We start from the raw sequence: 23783 nt of genomic DNA on the forward strand, positions 1-23783 counted from the left end.
CATCGGAAGCATGGAGCCTTAGCTAGTGGATCACCGGGGAAGTCCTGAGGAGGGCGTTCATCACAGCTCTCGTGAGAAGCACCTGCTGAGGTCAACTCTGCTTTTGCTCTATGCGACAGACTATATGGAAGGTGGGCCAGTTCACAGGACCGGTTTCGGGTCACACTATGGTCAGAGATAAGCCAGGAAGGACAACGTGCAGAGAGAGCATCTTTACGAATGACAGGCAGCACTGGTCCAAGGTAACAACTCAAGCCACGGACAAGCTACAAAAGCGACTGGAATCACAAAGGTTTTACAACTGTATTTATTTACAATCACTCCCACTTCTTCACCCCGAGTGGTCCCATTACATCAAGGAAGGGGCACTGGCTCCACGAAGAAGGGAATGAATTCCCACTTTCCACGGCCCAGCAGGGATGAAGGGCTTGGGGAGGCTCTGGGCTCAGGGAGACGGGCACACTGCGGGGACCCTGCCCTGTGGGGTCGGTCTGGCTCCTCTGACAGAGCAGAACTGTGGACGTCGCCTGCGTGACTCCCTGCATGTGTTCCAGAGCAGAAGCAAGCTCAGCCAGCAGAGTGAACGCTGGACAGGGACGTACTAAGATGAGCACCACAACCTGGGCCTGAATCCCCACTCAGTCAGGCAGAGGCAGCTGACCCAGCCAACGCTCCCTCCCTCTCCTGCCACAGCTGTCACAAAGTCCCCCCCACAGGAGCCTTGTGGGGACAGTGGCTCCTGCCCACCGGCTTGAGAGAGAGCAAAAGGAAGACGAGTGAGGAGAAGAGCGTGGGGGCCCGGCTGCTTCCTCCCGACCCAGCTGCTGCGCCTTCTGGATGCCAGCCCCCTTCCGTGCCGGTCCCCCACCCCTGCGGTGGGCGCCGCGGGGGCCTCCACGTGCTGGGGGGTGGTGGGCAGGGCGCTGGGGCCCGCGGGCCGCCTCACTTGCTGGCCACGGCGGACAGCTGGTCCCGGATGCGGCCCAGCCCGTCTAACATCGTGTCCAGCGTCTCCTTACTCAGCTCCACAGTGACGGCCGACACAGAGGGCCTGTCCCCACACAGACTGGGATCTTCCTGGATCTGAGAAGAGAACATTTCCCCAGAGTCAAGGCTGCCTCTCTTCAACCCGCAGGCCTTACCTGGTTCTGGTGAAGCTCTGAGGAGAGGCTCTTTGCTCAGAGTCACGAGTGCTAGTCCTGGAGTTACCCAGCAGATGGGGGCAGGGCGGGAGCCGTCTTAGGGGCTCCGAACAGGAATCGGAGAAGCCCAGGCTCCCTCACCCTCCCACCCCCAACTCAGCGCTTGAATGAAAATTACCGCCTGGGTGCATGCTGGCACTTTAGGCCAGGGCTCCACGGGTATGTAAGAATCCGCCAGGATGCAGGAAAAATATTACAGCCTCTAGTTATATGTGTCTGCATCTTTTTCTAAGTAGGTCTTACACTAATAGTTAAAACTTAAGTTGTCAGAGGCACCCTCTGTTTTCATTTTCTCACCACTGTTGAGTTTCTGGCTGTCTGGTGGTTAACTAAATACAGCATTACCTTATCTAGTTTTAACTAAAACCTGAAAAAAAAAAAAAAACTTGAAACTGTTAGTCGCTCAGTCGTGTTTGACTCTTTGCGACCCCATGGACTGTAGCCCACCAGGCTTCTCTGTCCATGGGATTCTCCAGGCAAGAATACTGGAGTGGGTTGCCAGTTCCTTCTCCAGGGGATCTTCCCGACCCAGCGATCGAACCCAGATCTTCTGCACTGCAGGCAGATTCTTTATCATCTGAGCCACCAGGGAAGCCCAGGTTTTAACTAAACAAACCCTAAAAATAGGTATGTGACTTAACAAGATTCCTGAAAATAACTGTGAAGATACCACCACTGAGGCAACTGCATGTGAACTATCAAATGAAGAACTGACACTTCTCCAACTGCTAACAGGAGCCCATTCAGCATGGCACAAACAGCGACGGCCCCCTTAGTTTGGACAAGAACTCAGTCAAGCATACCAGACTTATCAAGAGGACAATTTGAAATTTGAGTGCATGCTCCTATCGTTAAAGCCAAACCTTCCCGGTTAAGTGCTGAAGGTAACCTTTAGGTTCAACAAATTATTTTTAAAATTTGTATCTCATGTCTGTCTTATTTTTTAAAAAATATTTCTACTTTCAGTATAGGTTTCATTATGACTGTACTATGCTAATTCATGTATACTTTCTAAATAAACACTCTGCACTTTAGGGGTGCTACAGCTTCTTAATTTATGGGGCTAGGGGCTTCCCTGATGGCTCAGCAGGTAAAGAATCTGCCTGCAATGCAGGAGACACAGGAGATGCAAGTTTGATCCTTGGGTCAGGAAGATCCCCTGGAGAAGGGAATGGCTACCCACTTCAGTATTACTGCCTGGTAAAATTCCGTGGACAAATGAGCCTGGTGGGCTACTGTCCAAAGGGTTGCAAAGAGTCGGACATGACTGAGCAACTAAACACACACACAGAGACCCTATGATGTTGGAGACTGGCATTTCCGCTGGTCTGTGGGACACAGATCCTTCGTGCCCTGCCCCTCGCCTTCCAGTGAGCATGACGGCGGACATACCTTCATCTGGAGCAAACAGGTGGGGACGGCCATGCGGCTGATGCTGTCTGAGGAGGTTTTGATGTCCACCCTCCAGTCCAGGTCCACCAGGCGCGGCAGAGAGACTGCGGGGATACAGCTCTGCTCAGCCCTCACACCACCGAGTAACCAAGACTTTATGATGGGCAGCTCTAAGGGCTGCACACTTGTAAGGCCCTTAGTCCACACCGCAAGCCTCTGAGGGAGACAGAGAGATGGGCCCCAAGACCCCACAGCAAGTCCTGGGCCTTCCTTACCACTGCTCGTGGCCCCCGCACTTATTATAGTGTGGACTCCTGGTGGACAGCACCTCCAGGCTTCTGCCTGAACACCTAGCCCTCCAGACATCAAGGGAAAATGAGGAATGAATGACACAGGTTGAGAAGATGAGGCCGTGGCCTGAGTCTTAGGAAATGTGTAGCTTTGCCAACAGCAGAAAGAGCTTTTGTTTGAGAGACACACAGGCTTGGCTTCAATATTCCCTCTGAGCCTCTGTTTGCTCATCTGTAAAATGGGGATGATCCCCACCCCGTTTACAAGGTTGCTGGGAGGACTAAATGAACTAATGCAGGCCAAGTTCTGCAGCACTGTGACCGAGTTTAGTGACCATTTATCAAGCACCCAGTTTTATTCACTCTTTCACAATAATTTCAATTATCGTTAATTTGTTTTCTAATGGAAACATAGTCATTTTAAGTACTTTCTGCTTTGGACAGAAAGTTTTTTTTTTTTTTTTAACAACATGCCTTATAATCAGAAACAATATTAAAAGGTAGGATTAAAAAGAAATGCAGAACAACCACTAAGTGGGTTAATTCACTTTGGTTTTAGTTAAAAACTCCAGAAGATTTAGGGTTAGGGCTGGGGAGGAAGGGGGGTGGGGAAAGAGGCAGGTTCCTTGGTACTCACTCTGATTCGCTTGGGCTTCAGCTCGCCAAGCAGATCTGTTTAGGGAAAGATGAGAAAAACAGAATGGAAAAGGGATGCCAAGTGGGTCTTCCGATAATGAGGCCCGTGGCCTGGGCCTCCGCTCCTTCGGGGATCTTCAAACCTACAATCCCCTCCTGACAGGAGAGGACCACAGAAATGCCCCCTTCCAAGCAGCAGCTGTTTGTTTTACAGAATCAAGTGATGTAGAGGCCACAGCTGTTCAGTTTTCAGCTTAGGAAAAACAAGAGAAGGCTAAATGCCCTGTAATCACATTGTACTGCTGTTCTCAGAGACAAAACAGAAAAGGTCAACTCATCCTTTGTCACTAGCCATCTCCTACACAGTGCTGGCACCTTACATAAAACACACCCAAACAGACCTAACGCTACAGCAAACCCCGCCACGGCGAGGTGCAGAGTCCAAGTGAAACGTGGCTACCCATGAGAAGGTTTCTACATAAGCAGCAAAACCCTTGGTAAGTAAGCGTTATCCATTGTGATTATCACAGAGATCTGTTCAAGCCTGCTGCTAACCAGCAGTTAATCAGTTCTGCTTAAATTATATGTACTGAAAAGGATTTTCCCAGGTAGAAAATGTACAGATAATTCACAAAAGAAATAAAAATGACCAATAACATGAAAAAGATATTTGACATCACTAGTACCAAAGATTCATGCGAGCATGCTAAGGCACTTCAGTCATGCCCAACTCTTTGCAACCCTGTGGACTGTAACTCCCCAGGCTCCTCTGTCCACTGGATTCTCCAGGCGAGAATGCTGGAGTGGGCTGCCGTGCCCTCCTCGAGGGGATCTTCCTGACCCAGGGATCGAACTCGGGTCTCTTGTGTTTCCTGAACTGGCAGGTGTGCTCTGTACCACCAGCACCACCTGGGAAACCCAGGAGCACAGATACATGAATTGAAATGAGGTACCGTGTGCCATTTGTAAAACTCGGAAGTAAAAAAAAAACATTCCCCCAGTGCAGGTGATGGTGGGGAGAGTGGCACTCCCACGTCTTACTGATGGAGAAATAGTTGGGGCAGTCTTCCCGATCGCTGACTGGATAATAAAAAGCCAAACGTCAATATCACCATTTACCAGCAAGGAAATAGTTAAGCACAATGTGGGCAAAGGTTCCCCAAGAAAGTGTTCACTGAAGTGAAAACTGCCAACAGCCTAAATGTCTAACACTAAGGTATCTATTAACTAAATTATACATAATTTCTCCATATAATGAAATACAGTTAGCCATTAGAAATAATACTGGAGGTAAATACTTATCACCCTGGAATATCATTCACATTAATACTGTGAACTGAAAACAAGCAAGTTATAAAACGGCACGACATCACTGTGTTAAACACAAAAGCAAAACCAAAATCCCTCTCTCTCTGTGTAAACGGAAAAAGCACGTCCCTCAAAAAAGGTTTTCTGTTACGGAGTGAACACTGCTAACCCTCTGGGGGGTGGATTTAATGGTCTTCTTCTTTTTTGCTGACCTGTGCCTGCCTTTCAAGAATGAGCATATTTTATCTAGAAGAGAAATTGAAACATACCAGCATTATAAGAAACTCTCAAGAAATGAGCACTTACACGTGTTCCAGGATGATTTTTGTCAGCAGGTTTTTGAGGTTTTGGTGGAAATTTTCAGGAAAGAGTGCCAGAATCGCCTCGGCGGAGGAGAGGTCACGGAACACGGCCAGCCTGGTGAGGCGGTGCAGGGCTTGGAGCAGCTGCGGGGAAGACGGGGAGCCTGGGCGGTGAGGGGCACTGGCACAGGGCCCAGGGCGCCGTCCCCTGCTGGGAAGAGGGCCTGCCGCACGCTGCCACTGTCACTCACGCTGGGCCTCAGAAGTCCAGAGGCCCTGGGGGCCCAGCCGCTGATGCCCACGTGCCTCGGCCCGCCTCCAAGTCCACCTGTTGCTTAGAGGACATGCAGCTGCCCGACCAAGCATGCTATCAACCTGCCAGAAAGTCTCTCTGCTGGCGGGCAAAGGGCTAATAAAGCCCGTTTTTTTCCTGGTGCACGCACTCTGACCTTAAGCTAACTTTCTAGCCTGTTCCCCTGGTAATGTCAGCGCAGCAGCAAGTCAGCTGTGTTACTAGGCAACGCTGCACTGGTCCCTGCCGCTGGATGGGAGGCCTGTGGAGACACCAGAGCCCACATTTTGGGCTTCCCTGAGTGTGGCCACACCGTCCCTGCCAGCACCCGAAGCTGTGCTTACTGCAGTGGTACTGGCTGTGGGGGAGTTTTGGGTTTTCATCCAGAGTAGCTGGAATGTCACCTCCTTACCCCCTAGCTGTCACCAGGGAGGGTGAGGAGAGCAAAGAGCCCCCTGTGGAAGGAGTGGCTGATGCTGCCCTGCTAAGACATCGTCCAGGTTCTACCCCGGGTCGTTCCAAGTGCATGCGTAGCCAAGTGTGGCTTGTCCTCATCTTGTGAGTATCACACTGCTTAGCTGAACCTAACAAGATGCCCCGGAGGTAATTTTCTCTGCCTTAGGGCTTTCTCAGATGCCATGGGAGGTGGCTCAGCTCAGAAAAGCACAAGTGTGGCTTTCGTGCACACCGTCTAGGTAACAAATCTGAAAATGAAATGGTCAAGAGCTCTGATTGTGGCTATCGTCTTCCCATCCATGCCTCATTTATCGTAACGATGTGAAGGTTCAATGACAACAGCTTTTTTGGGGGGCGGAGGGCATAGGTGCTTTACAATTCTGTGTTAGATTCTGTTGCACAACAGAGGGTATCAGGAGAAGGAAATGGCAGCCCACTCCAGTATTCTTGCCTAGAGAATCCCCATGGACAGAGGAGCCTGGCAGGCTACAGTCCACAGGGTCACAGGAGATGGACACAACTTAGCAACTAAACCACACCAAAGTGTATCAGCTCTAAGTGTACATATATCCCCTCCCTCTTGGGTCTCCCTCTCACCCCCTCATCCTACAGGGGTGCCTCTAGAGCACAGAGCTGAGCTCCCTGTGACACACAGCAGGTTCCCACTAAGTTCCCTAACATTAAAAAAACCCATCTGTAATGTCAACAGACAATTCAGGGGAAAAATTCCCTTGGACGTGGCGGTGGCTGGGATGTCAATGAAGAGACTGATGAGCTGAGAAGCCAGTGGCCAGAGGTCATTTCTGACCACACTTACTTGTTCTGCCTCCTCCTGGGTCACGGACAAGCTGGAACACGTAACATCCAAGAGATTCTTGGCGCCAAGGGCTGAACTGGAAAAGCTCTCTTGGCACAGCTGTCTGACAACATCTTTCGAGGAGGCCTATAAATTAATTCACAGATGGAAAAAGACAAAACAAGAAACAAACTCAGACTCTGAAAATACATTTCTTAAGAACATAATACAGTCTCGGTCAAGGCGTAACACCTAAGAGGGGCATAGGACACTTCCATTTCTGGGAAGATGATGCAGATGTACTTTTTCTTATTTTTCCTGCTAAACACGGCTAAACTCCCCAGGCACTTTACAGAAATGTAAGATAATGCTGAAAACGGAGAGAAGGCAGACCTTCTAGGGACCTCATGACCAAGGAATGACACGGTCATAATATGTCCTGAGACCGCGGACCTTGTTTAAATCTTCTGTTTTAGCTGGCTTTCTCTTTCACTGCTCAGGTAGCACGGGGAGTGTGTGTGTGTGTGTGTGTGTGTTGGGGGGAGGATGCGGCTTCATGACTACTGAATGGAGATGAAAGCCCAGCTCCCCTATTGGTTCCTGCTGATACTCTAACGTGGGGGCTCCTTGCTGCCACAGCACAGAGGTGGAAGTTCTGGCTCCGTGTAGTCTCCACTCATGCCAGGGGTGGTGGAAGCCGCCGGTGGGGATGGGAGTCCAGCTCCCTACTTGGCTTTCTCTGACGCCAGCTGCCGGGGCTGCTGAAACACGGTGTCGCAGCCTCACACGGCGGGAGTCTGTGCCCCCCAGCCTTTGCTGACACAGTGGGCAGCGGGGCCACAGTTTTTCCTGTGGTGCTTTGGTGGAGTAAACAGTTGCTACCTAACAATTTTCTCTCTTCCCAAGCTATCCCTTTCTTGGTCTTCAATAAGAGGAAGCAAGTATTTGCTGGAGTTTCTTTGTTTTCACCCACTGGGCTCCTGGGTGGCCCTCTTCTTCAGCACAGTCTGGGACGTATGAGCAAAAAAGAAAAGCCACTGTCCGATGTGGCCCGAACTGTATGTAGAGGAAGTATTTAAGATAACTATATCATACATAAGGGACTACTTCACTCTACCTGGTAAAATGATGATACTGATATTGCCTCTGAGATTGTGATATTATGTAAATAAATGTAATAAGTTGAATTAGCAGTATAAGAGTTATAAACAGAATTACATTTTAAAGCACTATAGATAAATCAAAATGGAATTCCCCCAAATAGTCAACTGGTCAAACAACCCACAGAAAGGCAGAAAAATTAAAGAAACAAAAAATAAAGACTAAGTGGGTTAAAACAGGGGTCCCCAACCTCCAGGATCTAATACCTGATGATCTGAGGTGGAGGTGATATAATAATAACAGAAATAAAGTACACAATAAATGTAATGTATGTACACACCAAAACCATAGCCCCCAACCCAGTCTCTGGAAAAACTGTCTTCCACAAAAATGGTCCCTGGTCCCAAAAAGGTTGGGGACCCCTAGATTAAGAAATGTGATCAGTTAAATGCTGTCTACAAGGAACTCCCTTCAAATATAATGGCAGAAGCAGATTAAAAGTAAAAGAATGGAAAAGGAGATCATGCAAACAATCAGGAAAGCAAGGTGGCTACATGACCATCAGATAAAGCAGACTTCACAGCAGAGAAAATTACCAGAGACAGAGAGGGACATTAAATAACGATAAAAAGTTCTGTTCACCGAGAAGACATCCTGAGTGTAAGCACTCAGCAAGAGAGCTACTACATATGGGAAGCAAAAACAGAAGTGAAAGGAGAAATCGACAAATCCATAAATACAGCTGGACTCCTTAACACCCCTCTTTCAACAATTGATACAACAACTGGACCAGATTCAACAAGGATACAGAAGAACTCTGCAACACCATCAATCAACCTAATTGACATTTATGGAACACCACCCAGTAACAACAGGATACACACTCTTTTCAAAAGCTCACTGAACAGGTACCAAGAGAGATGATATTCTGAGCCAAAAAACAAACCCTAATGAATTCAAAAGAACTGAAATCATACAGAGAGTGCTGTCAACGAACACAAGAGTCAAACTAGCAATCAATAAGAAAGATCAAAGAAATGTGTCCAAATATTTGGAAACAATAATCCACAGACTAAAGGGACAGTCTCAAGGGAAAGCTTAAAAATATATGAAATAACTTATTTCATTTATTCAAGTGAATAAACGAAAATGAAATACAACACCCCAATTTTGGGGATACAGCCAAGATGGTGCTGAGAGAGAAATTTACAGCACAGAATGCATACATTAGAGAAGAGGAAAAATCTCAAAAAAATAACCCAAGCTCTCATCTCAAGGACCTAGAAAACATGAGCATAATAAACCTAAAGGAAGAAGAAAGGAAATAACAAAGAGCAGACACCAAAAAAAAAGGAAAACAGGAAAAAAGAGGAAGTGATGGAACAAAAACCTGGTTCTTTGAAAATATCAAACTTTAAAAAATTAATTAACTAAATTAAATAAATTAATTTAAAAAAATTAACAAACTTTTAGCAAGACTGACAAAGTTAAAAAGAAAGGGAACACTAATTACCATTATCAGGAAGGCAGTAGGGCATATCACTACAGACCCTGCAGATTTCAAAAAGAAAATAAGAGAATAACTAAATACAAACAACTATACACACGTAAATTTGACAGTTTAAATGAAATGGATCAATTTCTCAAAAAAACACAAACTACCACAACTCTCTCAATATAAAATTGAAAACTTGAACAGTCTTGTAACTATTAAGGCAACTGTATTTGTCATTTTAAAACCCCTAGAAAAGAAATTGCCAGACTCAGATGGTTTCACTGGAGAATTCTAACAAACATTTGAAGAAAGAATTAACTAATTCTACATAATCTTTTTCTAGAAAACAGAAAAGGAGGAAACATTTCCCAATTCATTTGACAAAGGTAGCATTACTCTGATACCAAAATCAGACAGAGAATATATGTAAAACCAACCAAACAAACAATAGACCAATATCCCTCATTAAAAGAGATGCAAAGATCCTTAACAAAATACTAGCAAATAGAATTTAGCAATATATAAAAAGCATTATTCACTATAACCAGGTCGAATTTACTCCAGGGATGCTAGCTAGGTCAGTTCAGTATTTGAAAATCTATGTAGTCCATCATATTAACAGGCTCAAGAAGAAAATCACAGGATATCAATCAATGTAGAAATAGCAGTAGATAAAATTCAACATCCATTCTTGATGGAAACTCTCATAAAATTAGGAATAAAGGGGAACTTCCATAACTTGATTTAGAGCATCTACCAAAAAACCTAGAGACAGCATATTTAACCATCAAAGACTAAAGCTGGGAACAGGACAAAGCTGTCTGCTCTCACTACTGTTACTCCACATAGTGCTGAAAATTCTAGCCACTAAAACAAGGCAAGGGGAAGAAAGAAAGGGTTTGCAGATCAGAATGGAAGAAATAAAACTGTCCCTATTTGCAGACAGCATGACAGTCTATGAGAAAGCCCAAAGAAATGTACAAAAAATTATTATAATAAATGAGGTCAGCAGTTTGCAAATTCAAGAGACACATAGAAAAATCAGGTGTATTTCTACACACTAGCAATGAACATGTGGACACTGGAATTAAAAGTACAATATCATTTGCAACTGCTCAAAAAAAAGAAGAAATACTTAGCAATCAATCTAACAAAGCATGTACAGGACTTGTATGCTGAAAATTACACAGCACAGATAAGAAAAATCAAAGATCTCAATCAATGGGGAGACACACCATGATCATGGATTGGAAGATCCAACACATTAAAATGATGTCAATTTGCTCCTACATCATAAACAGATTTAACCCAATTCCTATGAAAATCTCAGCAAGTTTTTTTTTAAAGATATATCCAAGATTATTCTAAAATTGATATAGAAAGGCAAAAGAATTAGAATAGCTAAAGTAATTTTGATAAAGAATGAAGTAGGAGGAATCCATCTGCCTGATTTTAAGACTTATTATATAGTTATGGTAATCACGAATATATGGTATTTTCAGAGGGATAAACAAATAGATCAATGGAACAAACCAAAGACCTCTGAAGTAGACCTATGCAAATATGCCTGACTGATTCTTGACAAAATTGCAAAAGCAATTCCAACAAAGGAAACAGACTTTTCAACAAATGGTACTTCAAGGACTGGATATTCACAGGCCAAAGCAGGGGGGACCTCAAAGTGTCTTATACAAAATTAAGGCAAAACTGGTCACGGACTTGAATGTTAAAAGATATATAAATGGAATATATAAAACTATAAGCAAAAAATAGGGGAAATTTTTAAGAGCTATGGCTTCACAAAGAGTTGTGAGAATTTATACCAAGAGTACAATTCTTTAAAAAACCCCACAGTTCATATAAGGAAATTTTTTTAAAAAACTGTATTTCATCAAAATTAAAACGTTTGCTCTGCAAAAGCTTCTGTTGCAAGCTGAACTGTGTCCCCCTAAAATTCACTTATTGAAGTCTTAACTCCCAGGATCTCAAAATGCAATCTAATTTAGAAATAGGATTGCATGCATGCATGCATACTGCAAATATAACTAGTGAAGATAAGGTCATACACGTGCTGAGTTGCTAAGTTGCTTCAGTCATGTCCTACTCTGTGCAATCCTACGGACAGTAGGCTGCTAGGCTCTTCTGTCCATGGGGATTCTCCAGGCAAGAATACTGGAGTGGGTCCATGTCCTCCTCCAGGGGATCTTCCCAACCCAGGGATCGAACCCAGGTCTCCCATTTTGCAGGCAGATTCTTTACCATCTGAGCCACTAGGGAAGTCCCAAGGAACACAGGGTGAACTCTAAGCCAGTATGACTGATGCTGTCTTTAAAAGGGAAATTTAGAAACAGAGATGCCAACAGGGAGAACTCCATGTGAAGGTGAATGCAGAGACTACAAAATTAAATATTATCAGAAACCAATAGACGGTAGGAAAGAAGCATGGAACAAACTATCCCTTAAAGCCCTTGCTGCTGCTGCTGCTGCTTAGTCACTTCAGTCGTGTCCGACTCTGTGCGACCCCATAGACGGCAGCCCACCAGGCTCCCCCATCCCTGGGATTCTTAGAAGGAACCAATTTGACTGACACCTTGATCTCATACTTCTGGCCTCCAGAACTGGAAGACAATACATTTCTGCTGGGTGAGCCACCAATTCTCTGTAGCTATACACTAGGAAAGAATATGTGCAAACCACACATATGACAAAGGACCACACTCTCGAATATATAAAGAAACTCAAAAGTAAAAAGCAAACAATGCAATTAAGAGTATGAACAAAAAACATAAACAGATATTTCTCTGAAGAGATACAGATGGTAGGCACATGAAAAGAAGTCCAAAATCATTAAAGAGAAATTAAAATTAAAATTAAAATTCAAACCACAATGAGATAGAAAAACACACCTATCAGAATAGCTCAAATAAAATATAGTGATGCCAATAAATGCTGGTGAGGATGGGGAGAAACTGGATCATTCATGCACTGCTGTTGCAAATGTGAATGGTATAGCCATTCTGGAAATTTTGGCAGTTTCATAAAAACAAAACAAAAAACCCCAAAACATGCAACTACTAAAAGATCCAGAATTGTGCTCCTAGGCATTCGTTTCAGAGAACTAAAGACTTGTGCTCAATACAAAAAAACTGTATACAAGTGTTTACAGCAGCTTTATTTGTAATAGCAAAAAACCCTGCCGACGTCATACCATGGAATACTACTAAGCAACAAAAAAGAAAGAATTATTGATACATATGGCATGGATCAATCTCCAGAAAACTGGGCTCAGAGAACAAAGCCAGTCCCCAAAGGTTGTATATTGTATTATTTCCTTTATAGAACATACTTGAAATGAGAAAATTATAGAAATGAAGAACAAATTAGTGAACAAATTAGCCAGAGTTTAGAGAGGGAGTGAAGGCTGAGGGCAAGTAGGTGTAGCTCTATAAGGGGAACATGAAAAACCCTGTGGTGATGGAAAATGTTCTGCATCTTGACTATCAATGTCAATATCCTCGTTGTAGTATCATACCATAGGTTTGCAAAATGTTACCACTGGGGGAAACTGGGTAATGGCAAATAGGATCTCTCTGTATAGGGTGTTTTTTTGTTTGTTTGTTTTCTCTCAACTGACTGTTAATCAAGATCTCAAAATTAAAGTGCGTGGGGAACTGGTAAGGCGGATCTAGCGATTACTACCCCAATGCACCAATCCCAAAAGCCAGCCCCAGAGACTTTTAGTAGGGCACCTTCGTACACCACCTTCAAGTCCATTGTCTTGTTTTCCCCACTATCCTGTCAAAGCGATGCTAATTTTGTTTCTACTATTAAAAAACTCGGAAAAACGCGACCACCTGCCAGGGGTCACAGTGAGAGGCAGTGGCAGAGTCGTGGCTCCAAATCAGGGTTGGTTTATTCTCAACTCCTGCTCTGTCCAAAGTCTTGGAGACAAAGGCCCGTCTTGCGCTGGCCCTAGCCCTCCCATTTACCTTCAGCAGGCTCTGGAGAGCTGCAAAGTTCTCTGCTGTCAGCGCGGCCATCTTCCCCGAGTCACGTGACCGAGGTAGGCGTAGAAGTGCGGTCACGTGGCTCCGATAGCCGCGCAGGGCGTACCGGGAGTGGTAGTTCTTCTGGGTGGCGGGAGCGGCCTGAGTTGCGGAGCGAGGGGGTGGGGAGGCGTGGAGCAGGGCGGGGAGGCGCCGAGCAGGGAGCGCAGGCGGGACTGCTCAAGCCGGAGGATTCGAGGACCGTGGGATTTGCAGGACGCAGGCGCTGGATAGTTTTCAGGGGAGGAAATTGGCTTCCCTGGTGGCTCAGGCGCTGAAAGCGTCGGCCTACAATGCGGGAGGCCCGGGTTCGATTCCTAGGTCGAGAAGATACCTGGAGCAGGAAATGGCAACCCACTCCGGTACTCTTGCCCGGAAAATCCCATGGAGAGAGGAGCCTGATAGGCTACAGTCCATGGGGTCGCAAAGAGTCGGACACTACTGAGCCACTTAACTTTATCTACTCGCCAGGTCCCGGGAAAACTGATTTTCTCGGCTCGTGTGGATGGGCTGGCTGATTGAGGAGCTCCTTGGAATCGTAGCTGTTCTGGAGTGATTATCGTACCTGGCCGCTCGGAATTAAAATGTGGCTGTGCACGTAATTACAAATTCTTGGAATGTACCCCCCAACCCCCACCCCACCTGTCTCGAAGATTGCTTTCATGTGTACAGTTTCCTTTTTGTCCCTGGGGTAGGTAGGAGCTGGTAGTATTAACCTTATCCAAATGAGGTGTTGATGACTTTTCCTAGTCCTGGAGGAGATCCATTCTGATAAGCAGCTGGGGAAGTTTTAGGGAGAAGGAGTAGAAAGGGAATCCAATGAAAGATATTACCTAACTAGGTTCCAATGACACCTATAGCCGGGATGGGAGGTGTGGTTCATGGAAATGATTTAATTCATTGATTTAACAAAATAATTGGAACAAATGTAAGGATGATTTTGGGTGGACAGTACTGGACTCTTTGATTTGCCCAGTGATTAGATCCCATCTTGGAACAGATTCAAATTGTAAAGTCCTGGAACTTGGTTTTGAAGGAACTACCTACCTCCTCTGCCCTCCATCCCCCAACCTCTGACAGTTCCCTTATACATCTTTCCTATCTAGTTGTCTTTCTTTTTCCGTCCCCAGTTCCTTCATGAAATCTGGCTCAAAACAGGTTCTGATGAATTTAAGCCAGAGAAAGAATGTCTAACTATGAATCCAGAAATTGGTCATTAGTTTTTCTGCCTTCTACTTTTTCCCGCCTCTTCACACAAATCTCTCCAGAGAACTTTTCATATCATGACAGCTTGTTTTCCTGGGACCAAGAGATTCAGCAAATAGAAATCAGACCAAAAAAAAAAAAAAAAGAGTACTGAGAAGCTGTGTAGTTTATAACTAACCTTAGTTTAAACTAAGTTAACTAAAAGTTAGTTCACAAATAATCTTAGATGTGACATATCATCACTTCTGACACCTGCTATTGGTCACACAGACTAAAGTGGCGCCATGTGAGAGGGGACTTCACAAGGGTGTGAATACTAGGGAGCAGGAGTCATTGAGAGCCATCTTGGAGGCTGGGGAAAAACTGAAGCCTCTGACCAATAGCCAGCCAAAAACTAAAAAGCCTGCCAACAGCCTCATGACCGAGCTTGGAAGCAGATTCTTAGCCCTGGTAGAGCATTGAGATGACAGTGGCCACGGCCAATACCTTGACTACAACCTCACAAGAGATTCTGAGCCAGAACTGCCTAGCTAAACCACTCCTGGATCTCTGGCCTTATGAATGTTTGTGATTTTAAGCTGCTAAGCTTTGAGGTAATTTGTTACATAGCAATAACAACTATTCCTTGGAGGCAGAAAAGCATAGGGGCTTTAGAATTTAACCTAAGGTTGAATCCGAACTCTCCATGTTGTTAACTTACCTTGAACAAGTTCTTGAACTTCTCTGGGCCTCTTGAACTTCAGCTAAAGCTGATGTTGATCAAAAAATGATGTTGATCACACCCACTTGCCCCAGTGGAAGGAGCCACCTAACAGTTCGCCTTGCCCTTGTGGGCCGGCATGCTGCGAGGGGAATCCTGGGCTTAGTCAGTGCCAGGCAGGGCCTGCAACCCTGCATCAGATCATCCCATTTTGCCAGGACTGCCCACACTGCCACTGCCATGTTGCAGCTAAAGGTGTGTCTATGGCCTGAACAGTTTCCAGCAGTTTCTCAGCCATGAACATTTACATGGGAAGCAGCAGAACGAACGTTAGAGTTTACTTGCATGATTTGGTCTCGCCCTCTGGTTTTCGTTAAACCTAGTCTGACTTCTTTCCAGTACTGGGTATATGGATCTGTGCTTGCTTTCATTTACTTAATGACACCAATTTATTTAATAAATTAAATTTGTATTATTAAATAAATGTATTAAATAGATTTACCTAATACATGTGCCACGCTCCATTCTAATCATTTCACACTTCTTGGTTTATTTACTTCCTATATCAATCTGATGTGATACACACACACACACACACAGAGTACTATAATTTTTACCATTTTACATAAGGGGGAACTGAGGCACAGAGAAGTCAAGTTAACTTGTCCAAGTTCACACAACTAAAATTTTGGCAAAGCCCAAACTTGAGCATTTTAGCTCCAGAGTCTGTGCTGTCTCCTCGTCTTCCTGTCGCTGAAAGCTCATGCTTCTTCTCTCTGGATGTCTGACTACCTTCCCCAGGGGCCAAAAACAATCTGACAGTGTTCCTGGACACTCAACCCAGTGGTATGGTAAGAGACAAGATGATGAGTGGAAGGGGTGACTTGGGTTTTGGAAAAAGACCCAGGTTCAATTTCTGGCTCCTGTAGGCTTCTGGCTGGTTATTTCATCACTGAACCTCAGTTTATTCATCTGTAAATTAGGAGCAAGAATAATAAAAAATACCTTCTGACCATTAGAGGGTCAAAAGGGTCATTGACTAAGGATGACTTACACCCAAAATGGGGAAGGATTATTTATATGGAGACTTAGTTCTAGCCATTGGCTGCACTGAAGGCAGAACATTCCTGTGCTCTGGGAAAGAGTGAGCATTAGGATCATCAACCATCTCTGTTTGGGACACCAGACTTTCTTGCTAACACTGGACGGTTTCAGGCAAACCAGGCTAGTTGGTTACCCTTGTTTGAGCCCTGCGCTTTTGAGGAAAACCACCCTTTGAGAGCTCTTGACCTGTCTTCTCCAGTGTGGCTGCAGTGAAGAGAGTGATATGGATAGTTTCTTTTTAATAGAAGGTAATTAAGATCCCTTGGAGAAGGAAATGCAACCCACTCCAGTATTCTTGCCTGGGAAATCCCATGGACAGAGGAGTATGCTGGGCTACTATCCATGGAGTCACAAAAGAGTTGGACACAATTTAGTGACTAAGAAACAGCAATTAAGGGGATTCTTTTGCGGTGGTTAAGGCTTTTCCTTCCAATGCAGACGGTGTGGGTTTGATCCCTGGTTGAAGAGCTAAGATCCCTCATGCCTCATGGCCCAAAAACCAGAACATAAACAACAGAAGCAATATTATAACAAATTCAATAAAGGCTTTAAAAATGATCCACATCAGAAAAAAAAAAAACTTTAAAAAAAGAAAAAAGGTAATTAAAGGCAGCAATCTTAGTTTTGAGGGGTTTTTTTTTTTTTTTTGTAACAGCTTTATTGAGATATTAGTCTTGTATACAATTTACCCACTTAGAGTATAACAATTCAATGGATTTTAGTGTTATGTAACCATCACCACAGCCAATTTTAGAACATATTTTATCACTCCCAAAAGAAAAACTATACCCTTTAGCTATCATTCTGCCAACTCTCTTCATCACACCGAGCCCTAGGCAACCTCTAATCTCCTTTCTGTATCTATAGATTTGCCTATTCTAGCCTTTTCATATAAATGAAATCTTACGAAATGTGGTCTTTTAATTAGCTTCCACTCAGCCTAATGTTTTTTCATGGGATGTCCTAATGTTTTGATGGCCTGTTTCAGCACTTCATTCCTTTTGACTGTTGAATAATTTCCATTGTGTGGATACACGGCATTTTGCTCTTCCATCCATCATTTGATGGGTGTTTGGGTTGCTTCTGCCTTTGGCCATCATGAATAATGCTGCTGTGAACACTCTCAAACAAGCTTCTGTGTAACTTTATGTTTTCATTCCTCTGGGAGTATATACCCAGGAGTGAAATTGCTGGGTCATATGGTAACTCTGTTTAACTTTTCTGAAGAATTGCCAGACTGTTTCCCATCGTGGTTGCACCATTTTACATTCCCATCAGCAGTGTCTGCGGGTTCCAGTTTCCCACATCCTCCCCAATGCTTGTTATTATCTGTCTCTTTGATGGTAACCATCCTAGTGGGTGCGAAGTGGTATCTCATTATGCGCAATCTTGTTTTGAAGTTGCTTTTGCCTACCAAGCACTTTTGGTCACTTAGACTACTTATGTTCATTTGAGGTGATTGATGGAGATTACAGGGGCATGAGCCCTCAGTCTGCCCTTTGGTCCCACCACCAAGTCCAGGCTTTATCAGGGGAGCGCCTGCAGGAGATGGATTAGGCGAAGGGACTGCAGTCCTTTGGGGAGAGCCCCCTCATCTCACTGGCTGACCTCTTCCTCACCCCCATTTCATGGTCTGAGACAGGGCTGCTCATCTTTTGTGATCTTAGGCCACCTATTCCAAGTCAGAGAGTGGGTTTGAGGTGGCCTGATCAGCAGACAGGGAATCTGCTGGCAAACGGGGGGCAGGAGACTTGAAAACGACAGGCGTGGCCTGGTGTGGAAAATGACGTCTGTGGCCAGACCAAGCATCACAAGGTACATGATTTGAGGCTGACTTCGCACTAGCAATTTCTCAGGAAATGTGTCAAAATTGGGAAATCTGACATAAAAGCCCAGGTTTCTCTATTGTTTTGAAACCGACAGGTGTGGCCTCGCTGTTGCCACCTTGGCATGTTGCAGCGGTCGCCCGGAGCTGAGCCCTGGCTGCCTCTGTATCCTGGCTTGGGAGCTGGAATCCCACTGTCCCAGCTGCTCCCTGTCGTGTTGCAGCTGGCCACCTGCCTCATCCCTGAGGGTATTTATTGGTGCCCAACTTCCCTGAGGGACCTAATGGGGCAAACTGAAGCCATCGTGAGCAGCTGGGATTCCAGCCATCCTCATGCCTTCTTGTGAGTCTAAGCAAATCCCAGGTGTAATGTGAGCATCTAACTTGTCGTTCCTGCTTCTTAAGCAATTTTTATGGGCCAAGTAATGTTTCATGAATTTTATATTGTTATTGTTTAATTGCTCAGTCATGTCCGACCCTTTGCAACCCCATGGACTGTAACCTGCCAGGCTCTTCTGTCCATGGAATTTTCCAGGCAATGATACCAGAGTGGGTTGCCCTTTCCTTCTCCAGGGGATATTCCTAACCCAGGGATCGAACCCGTGTCTCCTGCATCTCCTGCATTTCCTGCATTGACAGGTGGATTCTTTACAACTGAGATCCTATTAACTCATTTAATCTCCATGGTAATCCAAGGATGATCTCAGCTTACAGGTGGTAAAACTGAGGCTCAGAGAGGGGGAAAAAAAAGAACCCTCATAATCTATGAGTTCAGTTCAGTTCAGTTCAGTCGCTCAGTCTTGTCCAACTCTTCTCGACCCCATGAATCGCAGCACGCCAGGCATCCCTGTCCATCACCAACTCCCGGAGTTCACTCAGACTCATGTCCATCGAGTCAGTGATGCCATCCAGCCATCTCATCCTCTGTCGTCCCCTTCTCCTCCTGTCCCCAATCCCTCCCAGCATCAGAGTCTTTTCCAATGAGTCAATTCTTTGCATGAGGTGGCCAAAGTACTGGAGTTTCAGCTTTAGCATCATTCCTTCCAAAGAAATCCCAGGGCTGATCTTCAGAATGGACTGGTTGGATCTCCTTGCAGTCCAAGGGACTCTCAAGAGTCTTCTCCAACACCACAGTTCAAAAGCATTGATTCTGTGCTCAGCTTTCTTTATAGTCCAACTCTCACATCCAGACATGACCACAGGAAAAACCATAGCCTTGACTAGATGGACCTTTGTTGGCAAAGTAATGTCTCTGCTTTTCAATATGCTATCTAGGTTGGTCATAACTTTTCTTCCAAGGAGTAAGCGTCTTTTAATTTCATGGCTGCAGTCACCATCTGCAGTGATTTTGGAGCCCCCCAAAATAAAGTCTGACACTGTTTCCACTGCGTCCCCATCTATTTCCCATGAAGTGATGGGACCAGATGCCATGATCTTCGTTTTCTGAATGTTGAGCTTTAAGCCAACTTTTTCACTCTCCTCTTTCACTTTCATCAAGAGGCTTTTTAGTTCCTCTTCACTTTCTGCCATAAGGATGGTGTCATCTGCATATCTGAGGTTATCGATATTTCTCCCGGCAATCATGATTCCAGCTTGTGTTTCTTCCAGCCCAGCGTTTCTCATGATGTACTCTGCATATACATTAAATAAGCAGGGTGACAATATGCAGCCTTGACGAACTCCTTTTCCTATTTGGAACCAGTCTGTTGTTCCATGTCCAGTTCTAACTGTTGCTTCCTGACCTGCATACAGATTTCTCAAGAGGCAGGTCAGGTGGTCTGGTATTCCCATCTCTTTCAGAATTTTCTACAATGTATTGTGATCCACACAGTCAAAGGCTTTGGCATAGTCAATAAAGCAGAAATAGATGTTTTTCTGGAACTCTCTTGCTTTTTCAATGATCCAGCGGATGTTGGCAGTTTGATCTCTGGTTCCTCTGTCTTTTCTAAAACCAGCTTGAACATCAGGAAGTTCACGGTTCACATATTGCTGAAGCCTGGCTTGGAGAATCCATGAGTAGTTAGTGGCAGAACCAGGATTTAAAGACAGAAGCTTCATTTTGTGAGCTTGCTCATAACAGAGTGTCAGGTCTTTGAGGGGGTCCCAGGGATGCTCTTACATAATGATTCATCTGGCCTCGCCAACTGTGGCTGACGTGCGACACAGCCAGGCACCAGTCCAGGCCAGATGCCCCCTCATGAAAACCGAGAGTTGGAGTGTTTGAAGACAAGATAGCTGTGATTCTTTTCAGCTCTAACTTGTGGTGAGCCTCTGAAAATTGGTAAGAGAAGAGCAGAGGGAAAGGAAGTGTCACTTGGCAATTCGCCATGCCCGGAAGACTAGCCTGGACCGGATTGGTCTCTCCTGACGGGTGTCCCCTGCCCCCCACTACAGGGCACTATGGGCTGGGAGTCGGAAGTTGCTTTCCCATCTCTGACCAGGCTGGGGGCTGTGATTAGTGAAGTCCACAGCACGCCAGACCCAGGAGGGTACTGTGGCCTCGTTTGCCGTCCTCCCGTCCCCAGGAGTAGCACAGCAGTGGCTGGTGACACACACCATTGTGTCACAAACACAGGGCCTCTTTGTTTCCTCCGTCCACAGAGAGGAGGCTGGAACAATGGGCTTGAATGGCACTTTGCTCTCCTTTCTCCAACGTTACATTTGTTTTTTCAGTTCTGGAACCAGCTAAACAATTATTTCCTGCAGCGGGTGTCAGCTTTTTATCTTTTCCGCCTGTTCCTCTGCCAGTCCTCAGGGCCCAGGGAAGTGGGAACTGAGTGGACAGTCAGGCCCAGGGACAGCTGGGCCTCCTCGAAATGTCATCTTCTCGGGAGGCCGAAGGGCTGTGGTACCTCACCTGCCCTGGAGGAAGGAAGCAGACCAGGTAACACAGAAGCGGCTGAGAGCTTCTGGCGTGGCAAGGGGGCTGGAGGTTATGGCTGAGTGTCCAGCCCGAGGAGGGTGGGTTTCTGATTTCAAGACACCCTGCTGGCTTGAGAGCCACTGTCTGCTGGTAGACAAAGAAGCAAAAGCAGCTGAGGTCAAGTTCCGCAACCTACTGAGTAGGGAAGCACACTTCCTGTCAGACCCCCCACTCAATGCCTCTGATGTCTCTGGGTGACCAGCAACTTCAGGGTCTTTGTGGGTTTGTTGGGAAGACTAGTTCTCTAATGATAAGCTCTTACTCTGTGTATAGGTATCTGACAGTATTGCTAGCAATTAGAGCAAACAGTTATAGCGTGTGCTTTCCATTCTTGCTTGATTCAGACCAGGGCAGTCTGGTTCTAGAATCTGTGCTTGCATCACCACACTTCTTGGCTGATGTCCTTTACAGCAAACCAAGGTTATTGTAAGCTTTCACTTTGAGGGGCACTGACCTATAATACTAGCTATATGTAACCATGTGTAATGCTAACTCCTGTGTCAGGCGAGGTTCTAAATGTTTTGCATCTGTTTCCTCATTTATTCCACATAAACTCTATGGGGTGGGTACTTCTATCAGCTCCACTTTATAGATAAGGAAAGTGAAGTACAGAGACATTAAGTATCTTGCCCAGGGTCACACAGCTGTCAGGTGGCAGGGTCAGGATTTGAACTCAGTTTTCTCTGGAGCCTTATGTGAATCTGAAGCCTGCCCTACCCTTCAGCTGGTTGGGAGCTAGTCTCCTTCTCTGGATCATGAGTTATGGAGGGTGGTGTTCTGATCCTGGCTTTGTAGAACATCAGCACTTGAGTTGTCAGCTCCAGGAATGCAGAAGCTCCCAGTGGTTTGCCTATTGTTCCTTGGCTTTTGCTGAGCTCAGGGAAGATGGAATTGCCCAGTGGTGACAGGGAAGGAATTTGGAATGATAATAATTGCTCAACGAATGCCATCTCTTACTTGGCCAGCAACAGGCTAAGTAAGCAAACAGATATTAAATAAGCAGAACTCACCAGGTATATTCAGGAAGCCAACTTTATTTGTGTCTATTGCTGCCTCTAATTTTTTTTGTGTATGTGCTGCCCTTCTCTTTCCTTGCCTTGGGATGAAAATTAGGGCAGCTCCCTGACTTCTTTTTTTTAATATATATTTTTTGCTGCTAGATGTTATGATGGGCCTTTTTATTTTTTAAGTCTTTATTGCATTTGTTACAAAATTGTTTCTGTTTTATGTTCCAGTTTTTTGGCCAAAAGACCTGTGGGATCTTAGCTTCCAGACCAGGGATTGAACCCACACCCCTTACATTGGGAGATAGAGTCTGTTAACCACTAGACTACTAGGGAAGGCCACTGCCTCATTCTTCTGATCACCTTTCTAGTTCCAGCACTGTTTCAGCTCAGTAACTGATACACTGAGGTCTGTGCAGTAACCCAGACCTTCAGTATTGCATCCAAATGAAGACTAGTCTCCTCCCCCACTGGCTGGGCCTGGTGGATGTTAAACCTGCTTCTTTGTCTCTTGATACGATGTTGTGGATGCTACAGAGAATGCCCTCCTTCCTTAACTTTGGGGATTTCTAAACTGCCAGTCCCTTGGAGCAGGTGCCTAAGATTCTTTCCTGAGTCCCCAGCATCCGAGCAGTCTGTCTGAGTCAGCGAGAGTTGCCAAAACAAATAGCACAGACTAGGTGGCTTAAACAACAGAAATTTATTTCCTCACAGTTCTGGGGGCTGGGGGCTGGGGGCGGAAATCAAGGTGTACGCAGGGCTCATTTCTCCTGAGGTTCTCTCCGTGGCTTACAGACGGCGTCTTCTCACTGTCCTCACATGGCCTTTTCTCTGTGTATGTGCACCCTGGTATCTCTTTGTGTGTTCAAATCCCTCTTCTTGTAAAGATTGGACTGGGGCCCACGCTAAATGCCTCTTTTTGACATAATCATCACGTTAGAGCCACATCAGCAAATATATTTATGTTTCAAGGTTGGGCACAGTGCTTCAACATATAAATTTGGGGGCACATAATTCAGCCATATCAGACGTTCTCGGCTTCTTTCTCCACTCTTCCTGGTGATTGTCTTAAAAGGATCTATACAAGGACTTCCCTGGTGGTCCAGTGGTTGAGACTCTGGGCTCCCCATGCTGGGGGCCCAGGTTCTGGCATGGTGATGCAGGAAGAGGTGGGACATGGAGGTTATTCTTACAAAAGATTCCTACCAAGGAGGGCTGAGTGCTGGGGTGAGGGGAGCAAAGGGACACATTCCATTCCTCTTAGAGCTGCAGCCCAAGGAAAGGAGCAATTCAAACGCAATCTTGCAGAAAGACAGAAAAGGAAATTAGGGAGGAATTGGGGAAGTTTGGATACAGATCAAGTATTCAGTTATTAGAGAATGATTCATTTTTTTATAGGTGCTATTAAGGTATTATAGTTTAGATTGGAAAATAACCCTCAGCTTTTTTTTCTTTTTCGGAGATGCAAGCTGAAATGTTTTGAGCTGAAAGGTCATGCTGCCTGTAATGTGCTTGGAAACAGGAGATGTGAGTTCAATCCCTAGGTTGGGAAGATCCCTTGGAGGAGGGCATGCAACCCACCCCGATATTCTTGCCTGGAAAATCCCACGGACAGAGGAGCTTGGTGGTCTGCAGTCCATGACGTCAAAAAAGAGTCAGACACAACTGAGTGACTAAACACCACCACCATCTGCATACACACACA

General features: G+C 45.3%; 2 protein-coding genes across 3 annotated transcripts in view; one reads left to right on the forward strand and one right to left on the reverse strand.

The window, feature by feature from the left end:
* Nucleotides 1-291: 291 nt before the first annotated feature.
* Nucleotides 292-13365, reverse strand: COMMD9 (COMM domain containing 9). Its single transcript, XM_061381150.1, has 6 exons — nt 13260-13365; nt 6696-6821; nt 5135-5274; nt 3522-3556; nt 2595-2698; nt 292-1083 (listed from the first exon to the last, which is right to left on the reverse strand). Exons 1-6 carry the CDS (start codon nt 13308-13310, stop codon nt 943-945), a joined length of 597 nt encoding a protein of 198 aa, XP_061237134.1. The 5' UTR covers nt 13311-13365; the 3' UTR covers nt 292-942.
* Nucleotides 13366-20843: 7478 nt separating this feature from the next.
* The window catches only part of PRR5L (proline rich 5 like), a 157716-nt gene continuing 154776 nt past the window's right edge, over nt 20844-23783 (forward strand). Inside the window, exon 1 of one of the 2 annotated variants that reach the window (XM_061381160.1) lies at nt 20844-21035. The gene's annotated coding sequence lies outside the window, so the exon portion shown is untranslated. The remainder of the gene's footprint in view (nt 21036-23783) is intronic. The other variant, XM_061381154.1, reaches the window with a different exon arrangement.

The sequence above is a fragment of the Bos javanicus genome, chromosome 15 (assembly GCF_032452875.1).
Source record: "Bos javanicus breed banteng chromosome 15, ARS-OSU_banteng_1.0, whole genome shotgun sequence".
Classification (NCBI taxonomy): Eukaryota; Metazoa; Chordata; class Mammalia; order Artiodactyla; family Bovidae; genus Bos; species Bos javanicus.

Excerpts from the sequence above, each read along its gene's own strand:
- COMMD9 (XM_061381150.1), bottom strand. The coding sequence starts at position 13,310 with ATGGCCGCGCTGACAGCAGAGAACTTTGCAGCTCTCCAGAGCCTGCTG. Across the intron at positions 6,822-13,259 it reads CTCTCCAGAGCCTGCTGAAG|GCCTCCTCGAAAGATGTTGT; the intron begins GTAAATGGGAGG and ends ATTAATTTATAG. Across the intron at positions 2,699-3,521 it reads TGAAGCCCAAGCGAATCAGA|TCTCTCTGCCGCGCCTGGTG; the intron begins GTGAGTACCAAG and ends GTATCCCCGCAG.